The 23,152-nt window shown below is 39.2% G+C and overlaps 2 protein-coding genes across 3 annotated transcripts; one reads left to right on the forward strand and one right to left on the reverse strand.

The window, feature by feature from the left end:
* Positions 1-3,659: 3,659 nt before the first annotated feature.
* Positions 3,660-6,409, reverse strand: LOC143862207 (patellin-4-like). The gene is made up of 4 exons (XM_077373217.1): positions 5,460-6,409; positions 4,563-4,687; positions 4,313-4,457; positions 3,660-3,951 (listed from the first exon to the last, which is right to left on the reverse strand). The coding sequence occupies exons 1-4, from the start codon at positions 6,276-6,278 to the stop codon at positions 3,688-3,690; spliced, it is 1,353 nt and encodes a 450-aa protein (XP_077229332.1). The 5' UTR covers positions 6,279-6,409; the 3' UTR covers positions 3,660-3,687.
* Positions 6,410-7,996: 1,587 nt separating this feature from the next.
* CJD1 (Chloroplast J-like domain 1) lies at positions 7,997-22,726 on the forward strand. 2 transcript variants are annotated; one of them, XM_077372731.1, is made up of 10 exons: positions 7,997-8,239; positions 9,170-9,266; positions 9,374-9,478; positions 9,768-9,845; positions 10,784-10,839; positions 11,869-11,926; positions 15,020-15,145; positions 21,197-21,292; positions 21,652-21,723; positions 22,651-22,726. In XM_077372731.1, the coding sequence occupies exons 1-10, from the start codon at positions 8,130-8,132 to the stop codon at positions 22,711-22,713; spliced, it is 861 nt and encodes a 286-aa protein (XP_077228846.1). In that variant the 5' UTR covers positions 7,997-8,129; the 3' UTR covers positions 22,714-22,726. The 2 variants fall into 2 exon arrangements, with proteins under 2 accessions (XP_077228846.1, XP_077228845.1); XM_077372730.1 differs by having other exon boundaries at positions 7,998-8,239; positions 9,140-9,266.
* The last annotated feature ends 426 nt before the right edge of the window (positions 22,727-23,152 follow it).

A 23,152-nucleotide genomic window follows, 5' to 3' on the forward strand; every position in this document is an offset into this window, starting at 1 on the left:
AAGCTCTAAATGCATGACAGGAATTACAAAAAAATAGTTCTCTTTTCTTATCTTAGGGCAAGAGCCAAATTTGATACCCTTTTAGAATCTATGCAAAATTCTGCCCCCTTTTATTGCCCCTAGTAAAAATGCACGTGCATTTGCGTGAACAAAGGATTATCAGTAAAATAATGGACAGTTTGGATAATCCTATGGTGTAGCCCGTAAAATAATTAGTAAATTTTTTTTCTTTTTTGATAGGTAAGTTGGGGTTTTGCGGGGACCCCTACCGGCTTATTAAAAAATACTTCACAACATGGGCTTACACCAAGCCTGCAAACCAAAAACATATTTCTTACACTCCGTATTAAAAAAAACAGTACTGTATAACTTACACCATAGGATGATCCAAACCGTCCAATTGATGGGCCACATCGTAAATAGGGTGTTCCAAAAAAAAAAAAAATTTATTTCCATGCGATGATCCTAACCCTGCAGTCTATAGAGGAACGGCATATTTAGGAAACATTTATTGGTTGGAGGGTTGTAATTATGCTATGGAAATGAATTTTGGCACACAACCTACTTACATTGTGGCCCATGAAATCGACGATTTGGATCATCCTACGATGTAGCCATACAATACTTTTTCAAAAAAAATACTCACTATCAGGACTTACACTATATAAAACTCTCATAATCACATCATTTCCTTCTAAATCATGGGGAAATGGGTCAAACGGGCCAGGTAAAAATCACCCGGAAATGGACGGTTTGGATCATTAAATGGACGGTTTGGATCATCCTATGGTGTAGGCCGTAAAATATTCAATATAAGTTTTTCTTTTTTATAGGTAAGTTGGGGTTTTACGGGGACCCCTACGGCTTATTAAAAAATATTTCACTACATGGGCTTTACACCATATATATTCTAACAAGAATTTTGTGACAAATCCTGCAAACCAAAAACATATTTCTTAGACTCCCTATTCAAAGAAAACAGTATTGTATAACTTACACCATATGATGATCCAAACCGTCCAATTGATGGGCCACATCGTGCGTAGGGTGTTCCCAAAAAACACATTTCCATGTGATGATCCCAGCCCTGCAGCCTATAGAGGAACGTCATATTTAGGAAACATTTATTGGTTGGAGGGTTGTAATTATCCTATGGAAATGAATTTTGGCACACAACCTACTTACATTGTGGCCCATGAAATGGATGGTTTGGATAATCCTACGATGTAAGCCATATTGTACTTTTTTTTTTAAAATACTCACTATCAGGACTTACACTATATAAAATATAAAATGTTAACCACTCTTCCCTGCAAATGTATTCAATAAAATAGAAATGTACGTGGCATTTTTTATAAGAGGAATTAGACCTCAGCAGATCGGAGGGTGAGGATTAGCCTATGGAAAAGATTTTCAAGGCACATCCTATTTACTCCGGGGTCCAACAAATGAACGGTTTAGATCACCCAAACAATGCAGGCGCTACTATTTTTGTGGGGCTGCATGGGCCACCATGTAAATAGGCTGTGCCGCAAAAATCATTTCCCTAGGATGATCCCAACCGTCGGGTAATTTGACGGGTCATTGGGCTTTGACGCACACCCGGCCAGTGAGGGCCGGGTCGACCCATGGGCCATGCGGATTTTTGACGTTTTTGTTGAGTTTTTTTTTTTTTGTGCAGGGATTTGCTAGCCACCTTCTCGGAGGCTACTTCTCAGCTTGTCTCACAGCCTTTGCTTCAAAGATCAGCAAAGTAGGATTTGTGCAAAAGTGGGCTAGCAATAAATAATAGCAACAAATAATAATCATGAGGATACTAAGTTTGAAATGAAAAATTACTGGAAAATGGAAGTAGAATAGAGAAATTACCGAAAAAAGTACAAAGAAAATGAAAAATTATGACAATTACAGGAAAAAGCCTTCAAAAAGGAGACAACCGGCTTTTTTTTAACTCATGTGCAAGGGCATATGAGAAGTGGAAATGACGAAAAAGAAGAAGTGAAAAAGGACATCCGTGGGAGTTTGATGGGAATTAAGGCGGGACACATGAGTCAATACAGGAAAGAACGTGCCGAAAAATATAGGATTCTTATGGATTCTCATCTTTTGTACTTTTTTCCTTGTATTTGTTCGAGCTGGAGACATTCTTTTTCGTCTTGACACACCAGGAGACAACTAAGAGATGCCCCTGGTTGTCTCGAGGAATTTCATTCGTCTAACACTAACAGCAACCAAACAGAGGTTTTTGATAATTTGGAACCCAAAACTCAAGTGAAATCCCTACAAAGAGAGCCATAAGGTGAAATGACAAGTTAGCCATGTGTACTATCAATCTTCTATATGCTCTAGTGGCAATTAGTACTCCTGTTGCCATGAGGTGTATGGTTCAAGACTGGTACAGAGAGAATCAAAGCCATGTGAACTGGGAGACTGGACTAGATATTTTAGATATCACCACCCCCAACGAAAGGCTAGGGCACTCGCGGACCAACAAATCAATGGTTTAGATCATGCAAACACACTACATTGTTTTTGCCCAGAAATACACCACCATATAGTCTCTGTAAAGAGAGTTCATTACCAAAATTGATGAGAGTGCTAATACTATTTGCCTTCACTATTTCTCGATCAGAGCAAAATGTGAAATATATGAGTTGCTGAGGTGGGCGAGCTAATTTGAATTCATTCTAAAGTTCCATTTCCCTCTATATTGATGAGAAATCCTAAAGTAGATGCATCCTTAATGAATGGGGGCAGAAGAATCTCTGAACTATGTCCTTCTTCATTGTTCCTCTTCAGCGATTGTGTGGGGTGTAATTATTAAGAGGTTCGGTGTCTCATGGACATTCCAAAGTTAAAATCTCAAAAACCGTATTATTTTGGCCAAGTAGGAATTTTGGAACGTCAGGTCGATCTTTTTGGGGGCATGGCTCCCTTTGCATATTGTGGCACATTTGGCAAGAGAGAAATAGGAGAATTTTGAGGATAAAGAATAGAGTATCGCCGGAGATTAAGATTTATCTAATAGCTTAGGCATAATCAATCGAATCCGATATTTTGAGAAATTGGCATGCAATCATTTGGAGGAAAAAATGTCAAAAAGCGGCGTACACCATCTTGGGAGCCACCCATTGGTGGATGGTATAAGCTCAACTTTGATGGCAGTGCTAAAAGTAAGACGGGTCGAATAAGGATCGACGGACTCATCCGTGACACAGATGGCAGCACAATATTCCAATATTCCAAGTTTCCAACCCAATTGGGATATGCGAGTCCAATGAGGCAGGAGCTCGGGTGCTATTGTACGGACTCAAGTGGTTTGTTATTCATCATCTTGACCCCTTATTAGTGGAGGGAGACTCTACCGACGTTATTGGTTGGGCGAGTGGAGAAGCCACGGGTCCCTGGAAACTCTTTAATATCATCTGAGAAATTAAGGGTGAATTCTACCTCGGTCCCAACATTAAATAGTTGAGTCCCCTAGAACCCTCTCTATTAGATCAATGTGAGATCATCTTGCCCAAGAAAATCCAAATAAATAAGGGATTTGCTAGGCTCAAGCTTTTGTCTCCATTCACGAGGTGGGTGGTCTGAAATGCGACAGACCAGCCACGAAATGCCTTTTGCAATGGACGCTAGCAATTCCCAGTAAATAAATATACAAGCAGGCAAAAGATCTATATATTATTATCTGGAGAAATTATACAAGGGGATGGTGGGTTTGCTCTTTGTTCTATAGAGAATTTTCTTCTTCTTTAAGGTACGGTTGTCTATGGTCAAGACCACCTTCCCTGGTTCGTTGATATAAAAGGAGTTTCTTACACTCTCTTCCATTTTCTTTTCCCCTTGGATTAGTATTCTGTATGAGCATTCATCTTCAGGTATAAACTCCTCCTTGTAGGTGACATCCCATCCCACCACAGTCATGTCCCACACCACAGTCACCCCTGGCTGCTCAATTTTAAGAAAACAAAATATTAACAAGAAGGTCATTATAACATAAAATCTAAAGAGGTTGATAATAGTATGGAAATGATGCTGTATAAGTCACTCAAGATTGGGCCCACATACTTGATGTCAAAAAATGATCTGAACCATCCATTATATTGGGCCTCATATTGAGAGATGACACTAATATGATGAGCCCAAGGTTCCACTTGGGTAGTTGAGATCATCCAGTACACCTATAGCATCTCCTATGGTGAGTGCACAAGAATGAACGGTCCAGATCACGCAGGCTTGATGTCGTGAGGCCCAATCATAAGGAGTTAAATGAGTGACCTAATATCAAACTAAGAAAAAAAATCAGTACCTCTGCCACTAGAATTTCAATGATCTCCGACCCTCCACCTTTGAGGATTTTCTCTGAAACTCTTTCATTTTCCTCCGAAAATTCGTCGTCGTTCTCTCTTTTAAGCCCTCCATATTGAACTGGGATGTTTTCTGGGTCTATGTACCTTTCATTAAGCCATATTTAATAAGACAAATGGATATATGTTTATCAAAAAATACTTAAAAAATTTACACTTAAGTATTAATATCAGACAGGTGTAAGGTCTTACTTGAGAAGAGTCTCGGCAACTTTGGAAGGCCGAGCAAAGATGCACCTGCTTTTAGTTCTTTGACTTAAGAATCGAGAAAACAATGTATGAGAAGCATAGAACCGAAAAGGGACGTTTATAAATATCTGCATGCAAAATCAAAGTAATTAATATGAGGTAAAAGAAATGCTAAACACAGCTAATACTTTGCTAAGTCGGTCCGATTCTTAAAAAAAATCCTATTCTTAGAACAAAAATGAACATGATCACCAACCAATCAAGAAGGCAAGGATACCCTGAGGCACTAGAATGATGATTCTAATAGTTTATGGGAAATGATAAATGCGCCCCTTTTCATCACTAGGGACACCCAGCAGCAGTGTATCAATGACTCCAGAGGGGCTGATGTACTTCACGTAAGAGGGATTCAAGGAATTTGAATGTCACATACACTGCAGTTGGGCGTCCCAACTCCCAAGTGATGAAAAGGGGCGCATTTATCATTTCCCTAGTTTATCTTGTGGGTCTTTGTTGTACAGATATCTTGTATTATGCAGTGATTCATCACCCAGGTGAATTAAACATTGATATTTTAGTCATAATCTTACCCATCATGGGATTTCTGTTCGGGATGGGACCAAGACCATCTGGGTCAACTCATGATGTTGTACTAAGATCAACGGCCTTGATTTCACATACATGATCCCTAGCGGGATCCAAAGTTGGCTGTTACCATTGATCCAGACAGAGACTTTATGCCTAGTCAAGTGGGACCCACCCACTCAAATGAGAACTGGGTCAAGGCATAAATTTTTGTGGGACCCTTCTTTTCAACCAACAAAACAGGAAGGAACTAGTTTCTTGTTATTAATTTGTTTCTTTCACAGGAAAACACATAAAAATTTCTTCCATACTTACATTCCTTGAAACGAATTCGGGATAATTGTCTTGAAGCAGCGACAGAGCCTTCTTTGTAGCAATTTTTAACTCCTTCATCGCGGGCCCAGGCGAGTTTTTCAGATCAGTGATCTGAACCATGGAATTCACACCTCCTTTCTTAAAGCTTAGCTTCTTAATACCCTCCTCCATGAGTTGAATCCTCCATCTCAAAAACTCCTCACATTTTTCCTCTGTCCCAAAGGTCTTACTATACAAAGCCTTGTCTCTAAAATACCCAGAAATATTGTAACATATAGGCTGCCCTTCCTTATCTACACTCTTCATGTATGCCACAATTTTAAGATCAGTCCTCAAAGTCTCCCCCAAAATTCCATTAATCTTGAATTCTTTTCGCCATTTCAACGTCTTTCTAAGCATCTCAAAAGCATCCAAAAACTTAAAATCCCTTGCTTTTAAGAATTTCAATAGGATTGAATCAAGACCTTCATGACCTTTGCTAGGTAAAAGTGGTACACCCCATAATGAAATATTTTCAATATTTTCTCTTACATTAGAATTAGCAGGGCACGGGTCGGAAATTGGCGTGTGGGTTTTCCCTAATGAGCTTTTGTTTTTCTCTAATGAGCTTTTATTTTTCCTTAATGAGGTTTTCCCTGTCAAAATTTCGTCATACGAGGCTTCGAATAGACGATTTCCTAGGATTGCGTCTTCTAATTTGGTCTTGAATTCGAGTAATGCTTTCTTCTCGGACGGCTTCAATTCAATAATCGTGGCGGGATCAAATTTTTCGGCATTAGTTTCTGGATCGGATGGTGTGGGATTGCTAATCGCCGCCATGGTGGTAGAAATGATGGGTTATGGAGCTTCTCCAGTCAGAAATCCGGCAATCTGGAGGGGGATTGCCGGAATCCCAATCAAGAGGAGCTCGGATTGTATGGGAAGAGAGACGATCTTTGAAATCCTTTTGTCTTTCTGTTGAGAAAAACCAACGCCAGCAGAGAACAAATTACAGCCGTCCATAACTTGTCTCGGATAATCGGAGCGGTTGGATCAATATGCTGGCGGGAACCAACGGGTAGATTTCTTGTAGATTGGGTGGTTGGGAAATCGTTTGAAAGTTTCAAACTTCAAACTTGATAGATGAGGTGGCGGGGAGAAGAGTAACGTACGAAATTAGCCGAGCTTTGAGGTAAGCCTTGCCCCAATTACGCATTCCAAGGATTGCGGGTAGTAATGTTCACGCAAACGGAGCTTTTCTGTTTTTTTTTTGGGTGATGCACCACCATTACGCATGCGCCCCTCTTCTGACGTCAAAAAGCGATAAAGTTGCCCACTTTTCACGTCAAATCATGTTATTAGAGGGAGCGTGCACGTAATGCAGGGATGAAAATATCATCTTCTCCCCCCTTTTTTTTTTTGTATTATTTGTGGCTATCGATCTAGTGGGCCATCGAATTGTACAAGAATGTTGGGTCCCATAAAAATTGGACAATTCTAACACCTCATCAGCGCTCTAATATTTTGATAATTCCGCTCCACTTCATTGTGAGAGCCTTATGCTGTTTTTGGTTGTGGGCATTTAGATAAAAGACGGGAATATGTCTGGAATTTTGAAATGCCAAACCCCGTTTGGTTGCCATTTGCATTTCATTGGCATGTTTGACCACCGGGCTTGTCTGCCCACGTGGACACCCAACCAAAGCCAAATGGCAATCCACATATTTGGAGTTTTTTTGCTGGAATATCAAGATCCCTAGCATGTAGAAATGACAGAGACGTGCTACGAGAGTTTTTTCTACACATGTTCCGAACAAATTCCGGCAACCAAACATCCAAAGTGGATCATATGGCGCCCAAATGCCTGACCAGAGCCTTGTAACCAAACAACCCTTGGACGAAGTTCCGAACATCTCCCCCCTTGACTGCCGGGCTTTGGAAATGCCGCTTGACTTCTTGTCTTCTCCCATCACACCCAAGCTCCTGCAACCTAACAGGGCCTTTAGGAACTGTAATAACCTTTTGACAGCCTTTTAAATACTGAAAGACAAAGAAGTGGAGCGGAGATATCAAAACATTGGAAGACCATTTATTATTTTTCATCACTGCCATAGTCCATAGATAGGCCGTGCCTCAAGAATCATCTCAGTATGATGATCCTAACCCTCTGATTTGTTGACACCTACCTAAAACTCTAAAAGTAGGTTAACAAATGAGTAAACAGAGTTTTTATATGATGCTCAGGCATGCCCTTGGAAGAAGCGCCATCCTTGATATTTGATCCAACAGCAGCCCCTCAAATAGATGGCAGGGGCTGCTGTTGGATATGCAAAAGTGGCAGAGTTCATTTGATAAGTAATTTTAGATCACAGACAATTACTAGGAGGCTAAGATTGCATGACTGTCGTTGCTTTTAAACTATGGCCCATCCATAGATGGCCCACCAGATCAACGGTGATCTCGATGTAGGCACGTGATTTGGGAATGTGAGCCACGAATTCTCTATGACTCGCGCGATCCATAGTAGCAGAAAACTAATTTTTTCTTTTCAATACCAGCAAGCTACGGATAAAAAAAGTCTCGAGGTTCATATCACACAGACAGAGGTTTAAGTTCTTCTGCAGGCCAAAATCATAAAACCCTTAATCCCCAAATATCGCGTTCTCTCCGCCATAGAAGGACCTCGAAGCAATGGCGATGGCTATATCAAACGTCTTTCAGTGTCCCAAATCCCATGCCATTCGAAGGAGCTGCTTTAATGAAGCTCCGAATTCAAATGCTCCGCGTTTCTCCTCTCTTAGGTAAATTCAAGGAAATTTAAACGGATCTCTTGTTTATTTTCATTTGATTTCTACGTTTCATTGTAAATGTATGGAGAATTTCTCCTAGGGTTTCTAGTTAATGAGATTTTTGTGCAGTTTCTTCATTCTCGCGTAAATTCTTCATTTAATTTCTTCCTCACGAACTGTAAGATTGTGGATTTTGTTTCCTAATAGATGATAAAGTTACGGATTTCGTAAGAAACTCTGTAAAACAAGGTAAATTTCATGTAATTTGAGGCTAATTTAAAGGGTGAGATTTTCGAGCACATCTCTTAAGTAGAAGCTATGTTTTTTTACACAATTTCTTCATTTTAGGTAATGTCCTGCCAAATTTACCGCATTTTACTGACTATATAGTATACAGGTACGATATTTAGGCCTTGTTTGGATTGCAGGGAGTTTTTTTGGAAAGGAAGAATATTTCTGAAATTTTGTACTTTTTTTTACAATGAAAAAAGATAATTTGAAGTTTTGAACAAACCCTATTCAATTTTTATTTAGATGGACCTTTGATTTATGATGATATCCCTCTAAATTAACCATAATTATATCATTTCCCTCTAAATTGTGGATAGAAAGAAATTTTCTCAATAAAATGTTTTCCATCTGAAATGGCAATCCAAACAGTGCCTTAAAGCTCTTATTTTTTTTCACTCCCTTTTTCTATTTCATGGCCTCTTTTCTCTTATATATGTATATGTATATTGTCTTATATATAGATACATATATAATCATGTTAGATTAGATGTCGTTACAAGCTTTAAGCTTACATATCATAGGGTAAGTCTAAATTTCTGGGATTTCTTATAAATTAGTGTGCCTTTCATCTTTCGCACACTTTTTTCGTGTCAGTCTTAACTTTTTTTTGGGTACAATCAGCTACTTACGTTCGGCAGGGGTTGAATTCAGTTGGTTTACTAGAACCCCGAGATATTTCCGGATAGTTTGTACCGCCTCATCAGCCGCGGGAAGTCCACACACAAATAGCAATGAAAACCCATATGAGGTAACTTCGACACACTTCACACCACCTCTCCAGCATGCTATTGTGGTAGAAGTTTGAGTCATTTAGTTCTTTCTGTTTGTTAATTTGTTATAACATTTTCGTTGTAGGTTCTCGGTGTAAGTCCCATAGAGGGTTTTGATGTGATAAAAGCAGCGTATACGAGAAAACGCAGAGATGCTGAGAGACGAGGTGATGAAGTATATACAGCTCAAGTAGGTCACAACGAATGGGCTCTTATTCTTTATGACTTGACAATGTTGATAGACTGAGGAATATATGCTTGCTCCAAGTTTATCTGTTTGGTGGGATTGAGCCTCTAGCTCAATGGTCAGGGCTTTGTTCTTCAACCTAGAGGTCGGAGGTTCAATCCCAGCTTACCTATTAAAAAAAAACAGTTTATCTGTTTGGAGTGACTTTTACGATTCAATTTAAATTCCTTACAGTGCGTGTCTTTTCGTTATATGAGCAATCTAAGTTCTTTTAAATATGATCTATATCCAGTTAGAAAGGGCATATGATAAAATAATGATGGCTCAGCTAACAAACCGGAAGAAGGGGCTGACATTTGGTTCATTTCAGGTAGAGTTTATCTTTCTTTATTTTGGTTATATGACATGTAAGGAATGGGAAACACATAACTTGTTGCATTATGCACAAAACCTGTAAATGTGATGAGCTTAATTCTATGTTTATATTGATGTATTAGTATTTGAGGTGTTGTACAATGTTTGAGCTCTCTATTGCAATGAATACAAGTGTAGAAGATAAAGGATTACTCTACCGAGTTTTTTTATTTGCGATAGATATTTTTAATATGGTTTTAAAGTGTATATATATCGATCTGCTACTCAAAAAGAAAGTTTATATATCGATCTGTTCTCTCTTTATTGGGGATATCCCTTGGCCCTAAGAGTTTGTGAGCTTCATTTTCCAATAACACACTCTCTCTCTCTCTCTCTCTCTCTCTGAGAAGTGATATTCAATTAAACTGTAGTTTTTTTCCATTTCCATGTCCATTTTTTATTTTAAATATGTATTTGTTAACTTTTTTCTCTTCAAATACAGTACCGAACTTTTTTCTCATCAACTACAGTACCCATCTGTGATTATATGTGAGCGTGATTATATTTTGTACTCTCTTTAAAGATACCATATTTGTATTGTTTCAAATTATGATTAGTAATCATTAATTTATATGTAACCATGTGTATGGGCGTGTCCTCGTTACTAGAATTTTAGGACTTTCCATGTCGACACTCAACACACCAATCCATGTTCACAGATCATAGGTTTTTCCTGGTCACTTTTCTTCCTCCCAGGGTTATGCTCCTCAACTTCATTTACTGGTTTTTCTTTTTTGGGGTAAATTGATTGCTAGTCTCAATTTAAGCCGGTGCAGCTCTGTCTTTTTCCTTGTCTATTAGCTTGTCTTTCCAAAACAAAAAAAAGTTCATTACCTTGCATTTTTCAATTTTTTTGTCATTGAATGTAATATTTTTGCTGCTTGTCTTGTGTAGGTTTCGAAGGATATCAAATATGCTGATAGGCAGCCCATTCTACCTTGGGGGCCAAGGTATTCATTCACTCATTTTTGAGTAGTAGATGTTATTACTATGCATATGTATATTATAAAGCTATAAACAAACTTAACAGTTACTGTTCAAAAAGAAAAAGAAAAAAAACTTTAACTGTTTTTTATATCTTTGCATCCTTCTTTTCTTTTTTCAAATGTGAATGCTTATTATCATATACAGTTAAACAATTGAGATATAAACTTATTTTGCTGCTTTTTGACACTATTTGATTCATCATTCAATTTGTCTTGGTTTTCGTTAATTGTGTTGCATTTTTTTCAGTAAAGCAAATCATTAATTGAAAATTTCTGGACTTTATAGCCACATAATATCTTATGGATGTCACATGTACTGCTTGACAATGGGTTTGATGTCCTTATAATTAGAAAATAAATAAATAAAGAGGTAAGTCTTTTGATTGCATGGTTGATTACCAGATTTTTTTTCGTATTTGCATTTATGTGACAATTGGTATGTTTTTTTTTTTTAATGGCTGTGACAATTGGTATGTTGGTCACATGCGGAATTGCTGACTTCCCTTTAGCATCTGCATACATGATTTTGAAGTTATGTATGTATTCTTATGACTCCTGCATACATGATTTTGAAGTTATATAGGTATTCCTGTGTCTTCACATATTGGAAAACTATTTCTCTTATTTCTCTTTTTTCAGAATGAGTAGGACGATCACAATCTAAATGCATATCACGTGCTTGAAAAATCATATCCATGGAAAATAGGATACTTCTAAAGGGAAATGATGTCCGCACTACCATCCTCCTAGCTTGTCTTTAGTATTTAAAGGGATGTCAAAATGTTATTACGGTTCCCAAAAAGCTCTCACAAGCCTATTAAATACTAAAAGAGAAGCTAGGAGCGCGTGAATATCAAAAGAATGGAGTGAAGATATCATTTCCTCTTCTAAGTTGGCATGCAAATGTAAATCTTATACTGTTTTCATGGCAGGAATGCCATTTTCTTAATGTCGTTCCATGTTTTTTCATTGTTTGGCTTCACATGCTTCCAGGTTCACAAAGTCTAGCGAAATGGACATGCGCATCAATATGGCAATATCTGCTTTGTTTGTAAGTTTTGCGAAACTACTGCTCTAGACTTTTGTTTCTGTGGCCGTTTGCATTGGTAATGCGGTAAACTAATGGTGCAAGTTCACAAAGTCTAGCTGATGTTAGCAGTGGGAAGTTATGGTTATTTTCCATCATGGTCATAATTAATTATCAGGAATTATGGTGTTCGTTCTCCGACTTTAGTTGTATTTTATCAGGTTTGGAATGTTCCCAAATTTCCTACGTTTACGGTCAATTTGGGGGCAGTCTTCTTCCCAGCATTATTCTGAGGGTTTCTTTAGTTCTGGAATAAGCTTTCATAGGAAGGTTTCAACTTTCAAGCAAGGTTTTAAATTTCGACCGAAATCTGAAATTTTGGGTTTCGGTCGAGACCGAAACCGAAATTGGGTAAACCCGAAACATTTTGAAATTTCGAAATTTCGCTTGAAATTTTGTTTTCCCCAAAATTCCGGCCCAAAATTTTAGGAAGGTCACCAAAAAATCTGGATTTTATTCATTATTTAATATTTCCCGAAATTTCAGCCGAAATTTTGTACGGGATAAATATTACTTTTTTGGATTTCATTAGATTTCGTCCGAAATTTTGAAATTTCGGCTGGAATTTTGGTTTCGTTGAGGACCGAAATGCATTCCAAAGCCGAAATTTGAAACCATGCTTTCAAGTACTTCCGATTTGTGGTATGTGTTTTTTTTTGGTAAGGTTTGGAGTTTAGATGACACTCTAATTTTCTTTCTGTTATGATTTGGACTGGTTTATTTAGTATCTAAGGCTGTTTTAGTATTCTATATGGAGGTCATTCAGCAGTTACATGTGGATAAATATTATCATAACTGAGTGTTTGCTACTAACAAGTGTGAGAGTTCGCTGCTGGTTCCACACTCAACCTGTATAAACAGGATGCCAGATATCTAACTTGGTGTGTCCTGCATTGATTCAACCATTTTTTTTTTTTTGGCGGGGAGGGCGGGGGGGATGACATAGGGTATCTCCACGCCAATGTTTTTTTTTGTTTTGCATTGTTTCAACTTTCAAGACTAAGCATGTGACTTGTTGCTTTCTGGCATTATTGGAAAGGCTGATGCTGCTACCACCATAATATTTCTGTGGGTTTTATCCTATGATGCTGATATACTTTTGTGGGCTCAACCCAACATATTGGGCCCAACACGCTATGATATCAATACTTGTAGTTGGTCAAAATAACTATTTTTTTTAACGGTGGTAGGTCAAAATAACTATAATGTTTGAAACTTATGCCACTCTCTTCAAATTAACCACAATGCTTTCTGCTTGTTAGCGTCACATATTTGCATAGCATCACATATTTTACACTTACTATTAGTTCCATCTTCTAAGTTAAATCTAGAAGATATAGCCAACCCTGTTTAACAAGGCAACCCTGTTTAAAGCAGGTCTTTTAGATATAGCCCCTGTTTGGACGTAGAAGTCATACTTTCTTTGTTCTTTCCTGCTGCCTGCTGCTCGTTTCTGTTGATCCTCTTGTCTTCTTTGGACTTGTTTAACTTGTTTATCTTTTTCTCTCACAATTGATCATGTTTGTTCTTCTGTTTTTCCTCCTAAATGATAGCTTGTAAGTAGTTTCTGTGACTACCACTTGTGGCCGTGTGGGGTATTTGTCTGTCTTTGTGGCAATTAACAATCAAACATAATGAGGAGTTAAGCAAGCTTTTTCCATGTTGATATTTCGTGAGCCATGGGAGGTTGTGGTAAGTTATTAAAACCAACTTCCTTCGCAACTTACCAAATTTCAGGTCCTATCCTCTTTCAATCAAATAATTTGAATTTGGTTAGGACAAAATTAGATCATCACCTCTATACCTTTTTGCTGAATGGCTATTATTTTTGTTTGTTTGAGATTATGCTGTTGAGAATGGGGCTAAAATATCTCACTAATATCATGTCATCGGGGCTGAAAAATTGTCCTACTAATGCCATGTGGCCCTTGCCATTATTTGTCGGGGGAAGGAGAGTGGAAGAGGGAGAGAGAGAGAGAGGGAGGGGGGGGGGGGGGGGTCCAATAGTGATCGTACAGCATTGGGGGAGAAAGAAAAAAATTTAGATACTCTAAAGCCCATTATTTTTCTAATTACTATTGAAAAAATTCCCCGAGCCAATCATCAAAATGCTCAAGTTGACTTGGTTTTACATTGGAGGAGTTCTCGTCCAAGTCTGAGATTCGCCCTACCAAGTCAGTCAAGCCTCATTTGACCCGTTCTACGTAATGGAAAAATGGTCATGTCAATCACAGATTCATGTGAGTAAAATTCCTTTTACCTCAATGTAGTTCCTGTCCGAGTCCAAGTTTTTAAACCCTGGTTTTAACTCAACAACTGGGCATCCCCTATTTGATGAAAATTTCAAGATCTAAATTCCTTTACCTCAATGTAGTTCCTGTCCGAGTACAAGTTTTTAAACCCTGGTTTTAACTTAACAACTGGGATCCCCTATTTGATGAAAATTTCAAGATCTAAATTCCTTAGCATATAAACTGAGTTTTCTAGAGAACATATAAGCAAAAGCTATTTTCTTACTTTCCTGCATGTATTGACCAGCTCGGTCATGTGGTCTCCCATTCTTCTTTTTTTATATTTATAAAATTCTTTACGACTCACACACACACACACGCACACACACATGCACGCGCACGCGCATACACGCAAAGCTATTTACATGTTATCTTTCGGGGAAAAATACATCATGTGATCATTATCCTACATGGTTTTGAGGAAGTGATCCTTGTGTTTGGTCACACATTGAAGTTCTCTAGGTTTTTCTTGGATCTTGGCTTATTTTATCTTGTAATTTCTCTGAATTGTAGCATGGAATACATTGATAGTTTTCCTATTTGATATTAACATGGTTGTACTACTTTCTTAATGGTTTGGTTTGACCTTGGGATGCTTCTACCACATTAGAGTCTTGCTACTTAAATGCTTTGCTCATAAAATAAGCTGCTCATAAAATAAGCTTATTTTCTACTTTTGTTGCTTCTCTTGCTTCTGCACCAGCTGCCACCTCTCACCATTTTGGTCTATAAGATTTGATCCACCATTATTTTCTTCTTTTTGTAGGCGGCTTGGGTCGTTATCAAACAGAAAGCTGAATGGAAGCCTTTGCAGTTTTTAGCATTTGTATATGTATACAGAATGTTCGAGAAACTGAAAGCTTCTGAGCCACCAGTATCTCCAACCTTCACTGTGAGTTATATTATCAGTACTTGCTTTGCCTTTCTATTGGGATATTCTCTAAGCATAACAATTCTCATAGTTTTAAACCTCCACAAATCTGTCCATATTTAATCTCCACAGTTCAATGGGTTAGGATGATCCTATGGAGCTGATTTTTTGGGCACACCCTGTTTATGTCAGGGCCTATTAAATGAATGCTTTGAATCATCCAAACAACGTGGGCCCACTGTGTTTCTGGCCGACGGAGTTGATACGTTGTGTACTCAATCGAGTAGAAACACTTTTCTCATATATATATATGAGGGCGAGGTTTCTGAGCTCGAGCTCAGGCTGAGCTAGAGCTCATAATACACCATCTCCCATAGTTGTTTGACTCATCCAACCCAATCATTTTATCGGACCTCACATAGATAGGGTGTTCCTAACAAACCATCTCCATACCATAATCCTAACCGTTCAATCTATAGAAGAACATCTTCTAGCCATCCATTTTTTACCTCCACAAATCATAAACCTAGCCATAACCTACAATCCTAACCATAACCATAAACCATAATCCTAATCATAACCTATAGAATGAATGGGTTAGATGAATCAAACAACTATGGGAGATATGGTTTCTGAGCTCAAAAACCTTTTCCTATATATACGGTTCCTACACATATGTGTAGAGAGTTCTCTACACACTAGCTTAAAATACAGTGGGGGCCCACATTGTTTGGGTGATCCAAGCCATCCATTTTAAAGGCCCTCACATAGATAGGGTGTCTACAAAAAATCAGATCCATAGGATCATCCCAACCCTACGATTTGTGGAGGTAAAATGGATGTCTTTAAACCTTCACAAATTAGTCCATTTTTTGCCTCCACAGTTCGAATGGTTAGGATGATCCTATGGATCTGATTTTTTGTGGACACCCTATCTATGTGAGGGCCTTAAAAATGAATGGTTTGGATCACCCAAATAATGTGGCCCCCACTGTATTTTAAGCTAGTGTGTAGATAACTTATCTACACATATGTGTAGGAACCGTTTTCTCATATATATATATAGAGGAAACTGTTGGTGAGCTTAAGCTCGCCAAACTTATGGTGAGCTAGCTTGCCCAATCACATGGGGGCCCACTTTGTTAGGATGATCCAAAGCATTCATTTGAAAGTCCCTTACATAGATGGGGGGTGTACCAAAAATCAGCTCCATAGGATCATCCTAACCCCTCCATTTGTGGAGGACAAAAATGGACAGACACAAATCTGCCCCATTTTTGTCCTCCACAAATGGAGGGGTTAGGATGATCCTATGGAGCTGATCTTTGGTACACCCCCTATCTATGATAAGGCCTTGCAAATGAATGGATTGGATCACTCCCCAAAATGTGTGACCCATGTGATTGGGCAAGCTAGCTCACCATAAGTTTGGTGAGCTTAAGCTCACCAACAGTTTCCTCATATATATATATATATATATATATATGGTTTGTGAGCTAGAGCTCAGCCTGAGCTCTAGTCAGAATACACCTCCCATAGTTGTTTGGGTCATCCAACCTGTTAAATAACCAACTTCTCCAAAAGCTTAAGCTTTTGGAGAAAGGCGTTATTAATCTTTTATACTTTAACACTCCCCCGCAAGTGTGGCCCACTTGGCAAACACGTGGCACATGTGGTCCCACTTTGGGCCGACCATCGCATGTGGATTTTTGCTATCTGGGAGGTTTGAACTCGAGACCTTTGGCTCTGATACCATGTTAACTTACCAACTTCTCCAAAAGCTTAACCCAAAGTGGGACCACATGTGCCACGTGTTTGCCAAGTGGGCCACACGTGCGGGGGAGTGTTAAAGTATAAAAGATTAATAACGCCTTTCTCCAAAAGCTTAAGCTATTGGAGAAGTTGGTAAGTTAACACAACCCATTCATTCTATAGGTTATGATTAGGATTATGATTTCTGGTTATCGTTAGGATTAGAGGTTAGGGTTAGGGTTATGATTTGTGGAGGTTTAAAATGGATGGCTAGAAAATGGGCTTCTATAGATCGAATGGTTAGGATTATGGTATGGAGATGGTTTGATAGGAATACCCTCTCTATGTGAGGTCCTATAGAATGAATGGGTTGGATGAGTCAAACAACTATGTGAGATGGTGTATTCTGAGCTCTAGCTCAGGCTGAGCTCTAGCTCACAAACCTCGCCCCCCCATATATATATATATATATATATATATATTAGGAAAAGGTTTATGAGCTCGAGCTCAGCCTGAGCTAGAGCTCAGAAACCACTACTCCCATAGTTGGTTGAGTCAATCCAACCCATCTAGTTTATAGGTTATACTTAGGGTTATGGTTATGGTTAGGGTCAAGGCTTAAAATTTCGGTTTCGGACCTTGAAATTTCGGTCGAAATCTGGTACAAAACCCGAAAACAATATTTTATTCATTATTAAATTTCGGCCGAAATTACCGAAATTTTGGTGAAATATTAAATTAATATTAAAAAAACAGATTTTTTGGGTCAAATTTCGGAAAAACCGAAATTTCGGATTTCGGTCGAAATTTAAAACCATGGTTAGGGTTATGGTTAGGGTTATGATTTGTGGAGGTTTAGAATGAATGGCTAGAAGTTATGGTCCTATAGATCGAATGGTTAGGATTATGGGATGGAGCGGGTTTGTTAGGAACACCCTATCTATGTGAGGTAGTATAAAATGAATGGGTTGGATGAGTGAAACTACCACGGGAGATGGTGTATTCTAAGATCTAGCTCACCCTGCGCTAGAGCTATATATATATATATATATATATATATATATATATATAGAGAGAGAGAGAGAGAGAGAGAGAGAGAGAGAGAGAGAGAGAGAGAGGAAAATGATTGTACACTCGAGTGCCCAATCACATGTGGGCGCACTTTGTTAGGATGATCCAAAGCATTTATTTGAAAGGCCCTTACATAGATGGGGTGTGTACCAAAAATCAGCTCCATAGGATCATCCTAACCCATCCATTTGTGGAGGTCAAAATGGACAGACACTGTTTGTCCACAAATCTGCCCATTTTTGCCCTCCACTTTTGGAGGGGTTAGGATGATTCAATGGACCTGATTTTTGGTACACACCCTATCTATGATAGGGCCTTGCAAATGAATGCTTTGAATCGCCACAAAAAATGTGGGACCCATGTGATTGGGCACTCGAGCGTACCATAAGCTTGGTACGTTTGAGCGTACAATCCTTTTCCTCATATACATATATATATAGGACCATCGCAGAAAGCATTTCACGGACTGGCTGTTGCATGAGAGCAACCACATAGGCTCACTTTTCAACAGATTTTGTCTTATTCATGAGATGGCTGCTCTGTCATGCAACAGCAGGCCCGCGGAATGCCTTCAGCAATGGTCCCTAGCAAATCCCATATATATATATATATATATATTATAATTTTTTTGAATGGTCGTAAATATTACTAAAATGAGAAGTGAGAAAACAGCACCTTGCGATTACCAAGGCTGTCACCGATTAGGGAGGACATACAAATAGTAGAATATAAACATGAAATGCACTTTACCTTTCAAAAAAAAAAAAAAACATGAAATGCACCCTACAGAGGGCTAGCATCACGAACAAGAAACAAATCTTGGGACTCTTGCTCCGAAAAAAGTGTCCGCCTCCTAATTCTCTGATTGGTGGGTCTGCTGGAAAGATACGTGGTGTCCCTCGGTACGAATCATCAATCACATTCACATACCACTGCGGGAACTTCTTCGTCTGGATCCATCACATTTTATTTAGCGAGTTACCTTCAACAATCACATGAATTACAAAGTTCTTTTATGAGCAGTTTGACACCATACCGCAAGGCCATCACTTCTGCCTCTAACTAGTCAACAAAACTCCCAAGCCCAGAAAATACTAATCTAACCTCTCACTGTTCCTAATAATACATCCCATACCTATGGGGAACAGGTTTCCTATACAGCAAACTGTCAAGGTAAGTTTCAACAGACCAGATGGAATATACCACTTCGGTGCAGGAACCACCCGCCAACCACTGGACTAGCAAGAGAAATCCGAGAGAAATCCCAACGATTTATTAAGTTCAAAATCGAGAGGCCATGGAAATCAGACATCGGTGTCACCGATTGGAGAACGTTTTTGAAGATCATACCTTTCAGTCGTGGGACAAATCTCGCTCTCCTTTTAGAAGATCCTTCAATTATGCTCCTTCCAAACCAAGCACAAAAGAGCTGCAAAGGAGCAATTCCATGGAAGCTTGCCGCTTGATGGCCTAGACAAAAGGTCCCAAGGTTTTATCATCTCCTCGACCATTTTGCATCCCAAACAACTGAAAAACTGCAATGAAATAGCAGTTGATGGACGGATTCCACATCCGTGTAGCAAATGGGGCACCCGTTGATGATGAAGCAATTGCACGTAATGAGGTAGTGAATTGTTAAGATTTTTATCCAGGTAGACGGCCCGATGGAAGGAAAAGACTATAGGATGTGATAAGGCCAAATCAGCAGAGAGTGCCTTACCACTGTGATTGCTTGCAAGATGCCACTTCATCGTAAAGCACCACCTCTGAAGTCTTCGGTCTCTTCCTCTTCCCTCAAATACATTGCCTAAAAAGAACCTAACAACTCAGTGTGGTTCCAATTGCCTGCTCAAAGAACTTCCAAGATATTTGACCACCAACTCTATCAAACAAATCGGCCACACATGCCTTGCTCCATCGCCACTCTAAAAATATTACGATATTGCCTCAAGAAGGTTGCCCTTTCCACACCGCAGTTCTACCAATTATCACCTACCCCTGCTATATGCATGATATCGGCACTAAACTCGAGGTTTCATGTTTTTGTTTTGGTTTACATTTTTGTTGTGATGGAAATGGAAACATGTCGGTTTTGGATGGAAATTTTGGTGAAAATCCTGTAAAATTATGAAAACATGTGGAAATATATGCAAATGATAGATATTTAAGATTAAACTTCAGGAGGTGCTACAATAATTAGCACAAATATACACTCAAAAACTATCACAGACGAAGAAAAAAGCTACCCATAATGGTTCAACGACATCGAACATCTAGTGGCATGTGCTATAATTCTAGGCCCACGTAAGGAGGGTACCAATCTGGTCATTTGGCCATGGGGCCAATGAGACATGCATGCTGTTATCCTCCCCCGGTTGATATCGCATTGAATGAGGCCCTCCCAAAGCGACATGATGTCATAATCATATCATACTCACGTCGTTGCCCACTATCGTATTGTCCTTGGTTCTGACACATGAACCATCGGGCATCCGCCTCCCATAAAAAAGAGCTCCCTCTATCCAGAAATGAGGAATTCAAATTCAAATTTCCCCACCGCAACATACTTTCGCTTTTCTCACGGACCCACGAGGCACATGTCCTCCATATGAAGCACCAACCCTTCAGACCTAACCCACATCAACTTCTTCTCCCCTTGGCCCCAACTTCGTCGAGCAATGCGAGAGGCCGTTGACCGTCTCCAGCTCAATTGAAGGCAACGATCCATTCAGAAGCATTGGCCTGGCCGACTCTTCGGCCCATGACTACGACCTTTTCCCACCTTACGCCTTTCTTGAGACCATTGTCACATCCCTCCCATCTCTCAGTCAATGACCCTCCACCACTATGGAGACCCGTTGAGGTTTTCCATCAACCATCCTTAGCACCACTTCATGAGGACAAAGGCCAAAAACCGACTTGCACTCACTTGCCACCTTTGAGCCACCACCAAACCAATACTAATACTCCAAGGATTTGACTTCCCCAAAAAGCTTCCTGCCATTGTAATGGTTTCTGGATCCCATGCTTGAATTGGAACCCACGCTTTCTCTCCATAGGTCACAGGTGATCTCTTCGATCCAGCGATTCATTCGATCAAATATGCCACCTGACTGCAAATGCTCTCTACCCATTATATTATGCTTTGCTTACGTATCGTTTTGTTGATGAAGCACTTTGGATTTTCTTTTCGTTTTTTGAAAAGAAAATCATGTGAAATTATAATATTATAACTGGTCTTAAATGCAGGAAGAAGGTGAGGATGAAGGGCGGGGATTGCGCATGGGAAAACGCCTACTACGTTCTCTTGCATTAGTCTTCGGCTGTATAGCAGTTTCATCTTTGGTATGTGATTCCATTGAACTGTTCTGCTAATTGTTGAAAAGGGTGCTGTGAGCATGCCACTTGTTGATACTCAAAGCCTCATAAATTCTATATTGCCTTTGTGTTTTCCAATTCTATTCAGACATGAGCTGTGCAGATAATCATCAAATGGTTTAATTTAGCGAAATTTACTATGCAAAGTAATCTTTTTTGTACATTTCAACTCACCTAATGTCTTGCTCAATCATGCTGCATTTTTCTTCTTATACAACTCTTTGATGCCCATATTATATGTTGGGTTGTTAACTCTAAATGGCTTCAGTCTCCACGTGCTTCTTTTGCATTACCTCATTCGGTTGACATTGTTGATGTTGTCGCAGGCATTCACAGGAGTTCTTAACTTGATTGAGCTTCTGGGCCGTGACATACCTGCTTTCCTTTATTATAACCAGGTACGATCATTCTCCTTTAGATAAAAAGGTTGAAAACATGGTTGTCATTTTCTCTGAAAAAAATTAGGTTTTTGACCAGAAGCTATTTTGTTGATACTCCCAAAAGTCTAACACGTTTTGTGATTTGTAACCCATGTTGCTTAGTCCCTGATTTATACCTGTCACTAACTTTTTTAGTTTTCTTTTTGGTTATTTATTTTGGGTGGAATGGAAAAGAAGCCCCAAAATTTTGGGATATATTGGAAAGAGTACAATTCATTATACTCTTCAATCTCTCTTTTCCTTCCATCCCCAAATCGTTTATCTATTGAATACCCCATTTTTTTCTCCAGTAGCTATTTGATTCTCTTTAAACCCATTTTGTTATTATAGCTTGTTTGTTAGAACTTTCATGTGCTTGCTTTTTTGGGACCCACTGTATAAAACCCCTCTGTCAGCTTCCTGTTTATTGGCCTTATTATTTTAAACAATATGTGGACATGTACTGATATTTGTGCATGCATAAGTACTTAGTGTACTTGAACTTAACTTGGTGGAACACCTGTTGGTATTATGGCATGGCCAAAGGCCTCGCCGCGAATAAGGGGAGAGCGACGGTTTTTGGACCGTTGCGGGAAAGAGAGGGAGTGGGTGCGTAGCGTAATCAAGGGCGTTGAGTTGGGGACGGTTTCACCAGCTCAACGCCTATTTATCTGATCCTGAGGATCCGAGGAAAATATCTCCAGCGTTGGCAGATGTCAAGAACTTACCTACTATTATTTCTTTTTTAGGATACAACAGTTGGTCCATTTACAAGCCCATGTTTCTTCACAATAACTAGGTCTCATCTCCCTTGTTGCTATAAAAGATGGGATTTTTTGGGGCTTGGTCTCTATTCCCAATCTGTTACAGTCCCTGTCCTAATGACTAGTTTGCGTGGATTTGCAGGAATTATTTGTGTCCACATCGGCTGCTGTAATTCTCTACATTATGGCTTCATATTACAGATGATACCCAGCTTTGAGCAGCAAGTTATTATCAGATGATTTGCTCGCAGAAAAGTTACTATCAGAGGATTGCATTCTCTGTTCGTCTTTGCTGTCAAATTTTGCCTAATGAGGTACTGGGTTTCTATTGAAACTACATATCAGTTTTTCGAGGTGGTAGGAAGACATGGGCGTGTCACCCTTGAGGCGAACACCCCTCGGGCAGTTTCCACATATCTATAGCCCTGCAATTTTTTCCGCGAAATGACAAACACCTCTACTTTAGGGGGCAAACAGCACCAGAGGGAGATAGGCATTTCTGACATTTTAAAATTTTCTTTGGAATTTCTGTCATTGCACTTTCAGACATGCAGCGGCCATCAAGGTGTGTTTGCTGAAGGACATGCCCGTGGCTTGATATCACTGTTCTTTTAAAAGAATTAGGGCCACTTTGAATACCTCAA

Source organism: Tasmannia lanceolata, unplaced genomic scaffold (assembly GCF_043159265.1).
Source record: "Tasmannia lanceolata isolate RefF3 unplaced genomic scaffold, GAP_Taslan_0.1 ptg000037l, whole genome shotgun sequence".
NCBI classification, from domain to species: Eukaryota; Viridiplantae; Streptophyta; class Magnoliopsida; order Canellales; family Winteraceae; genus Tasmannia; species Tasmannia lanceolata.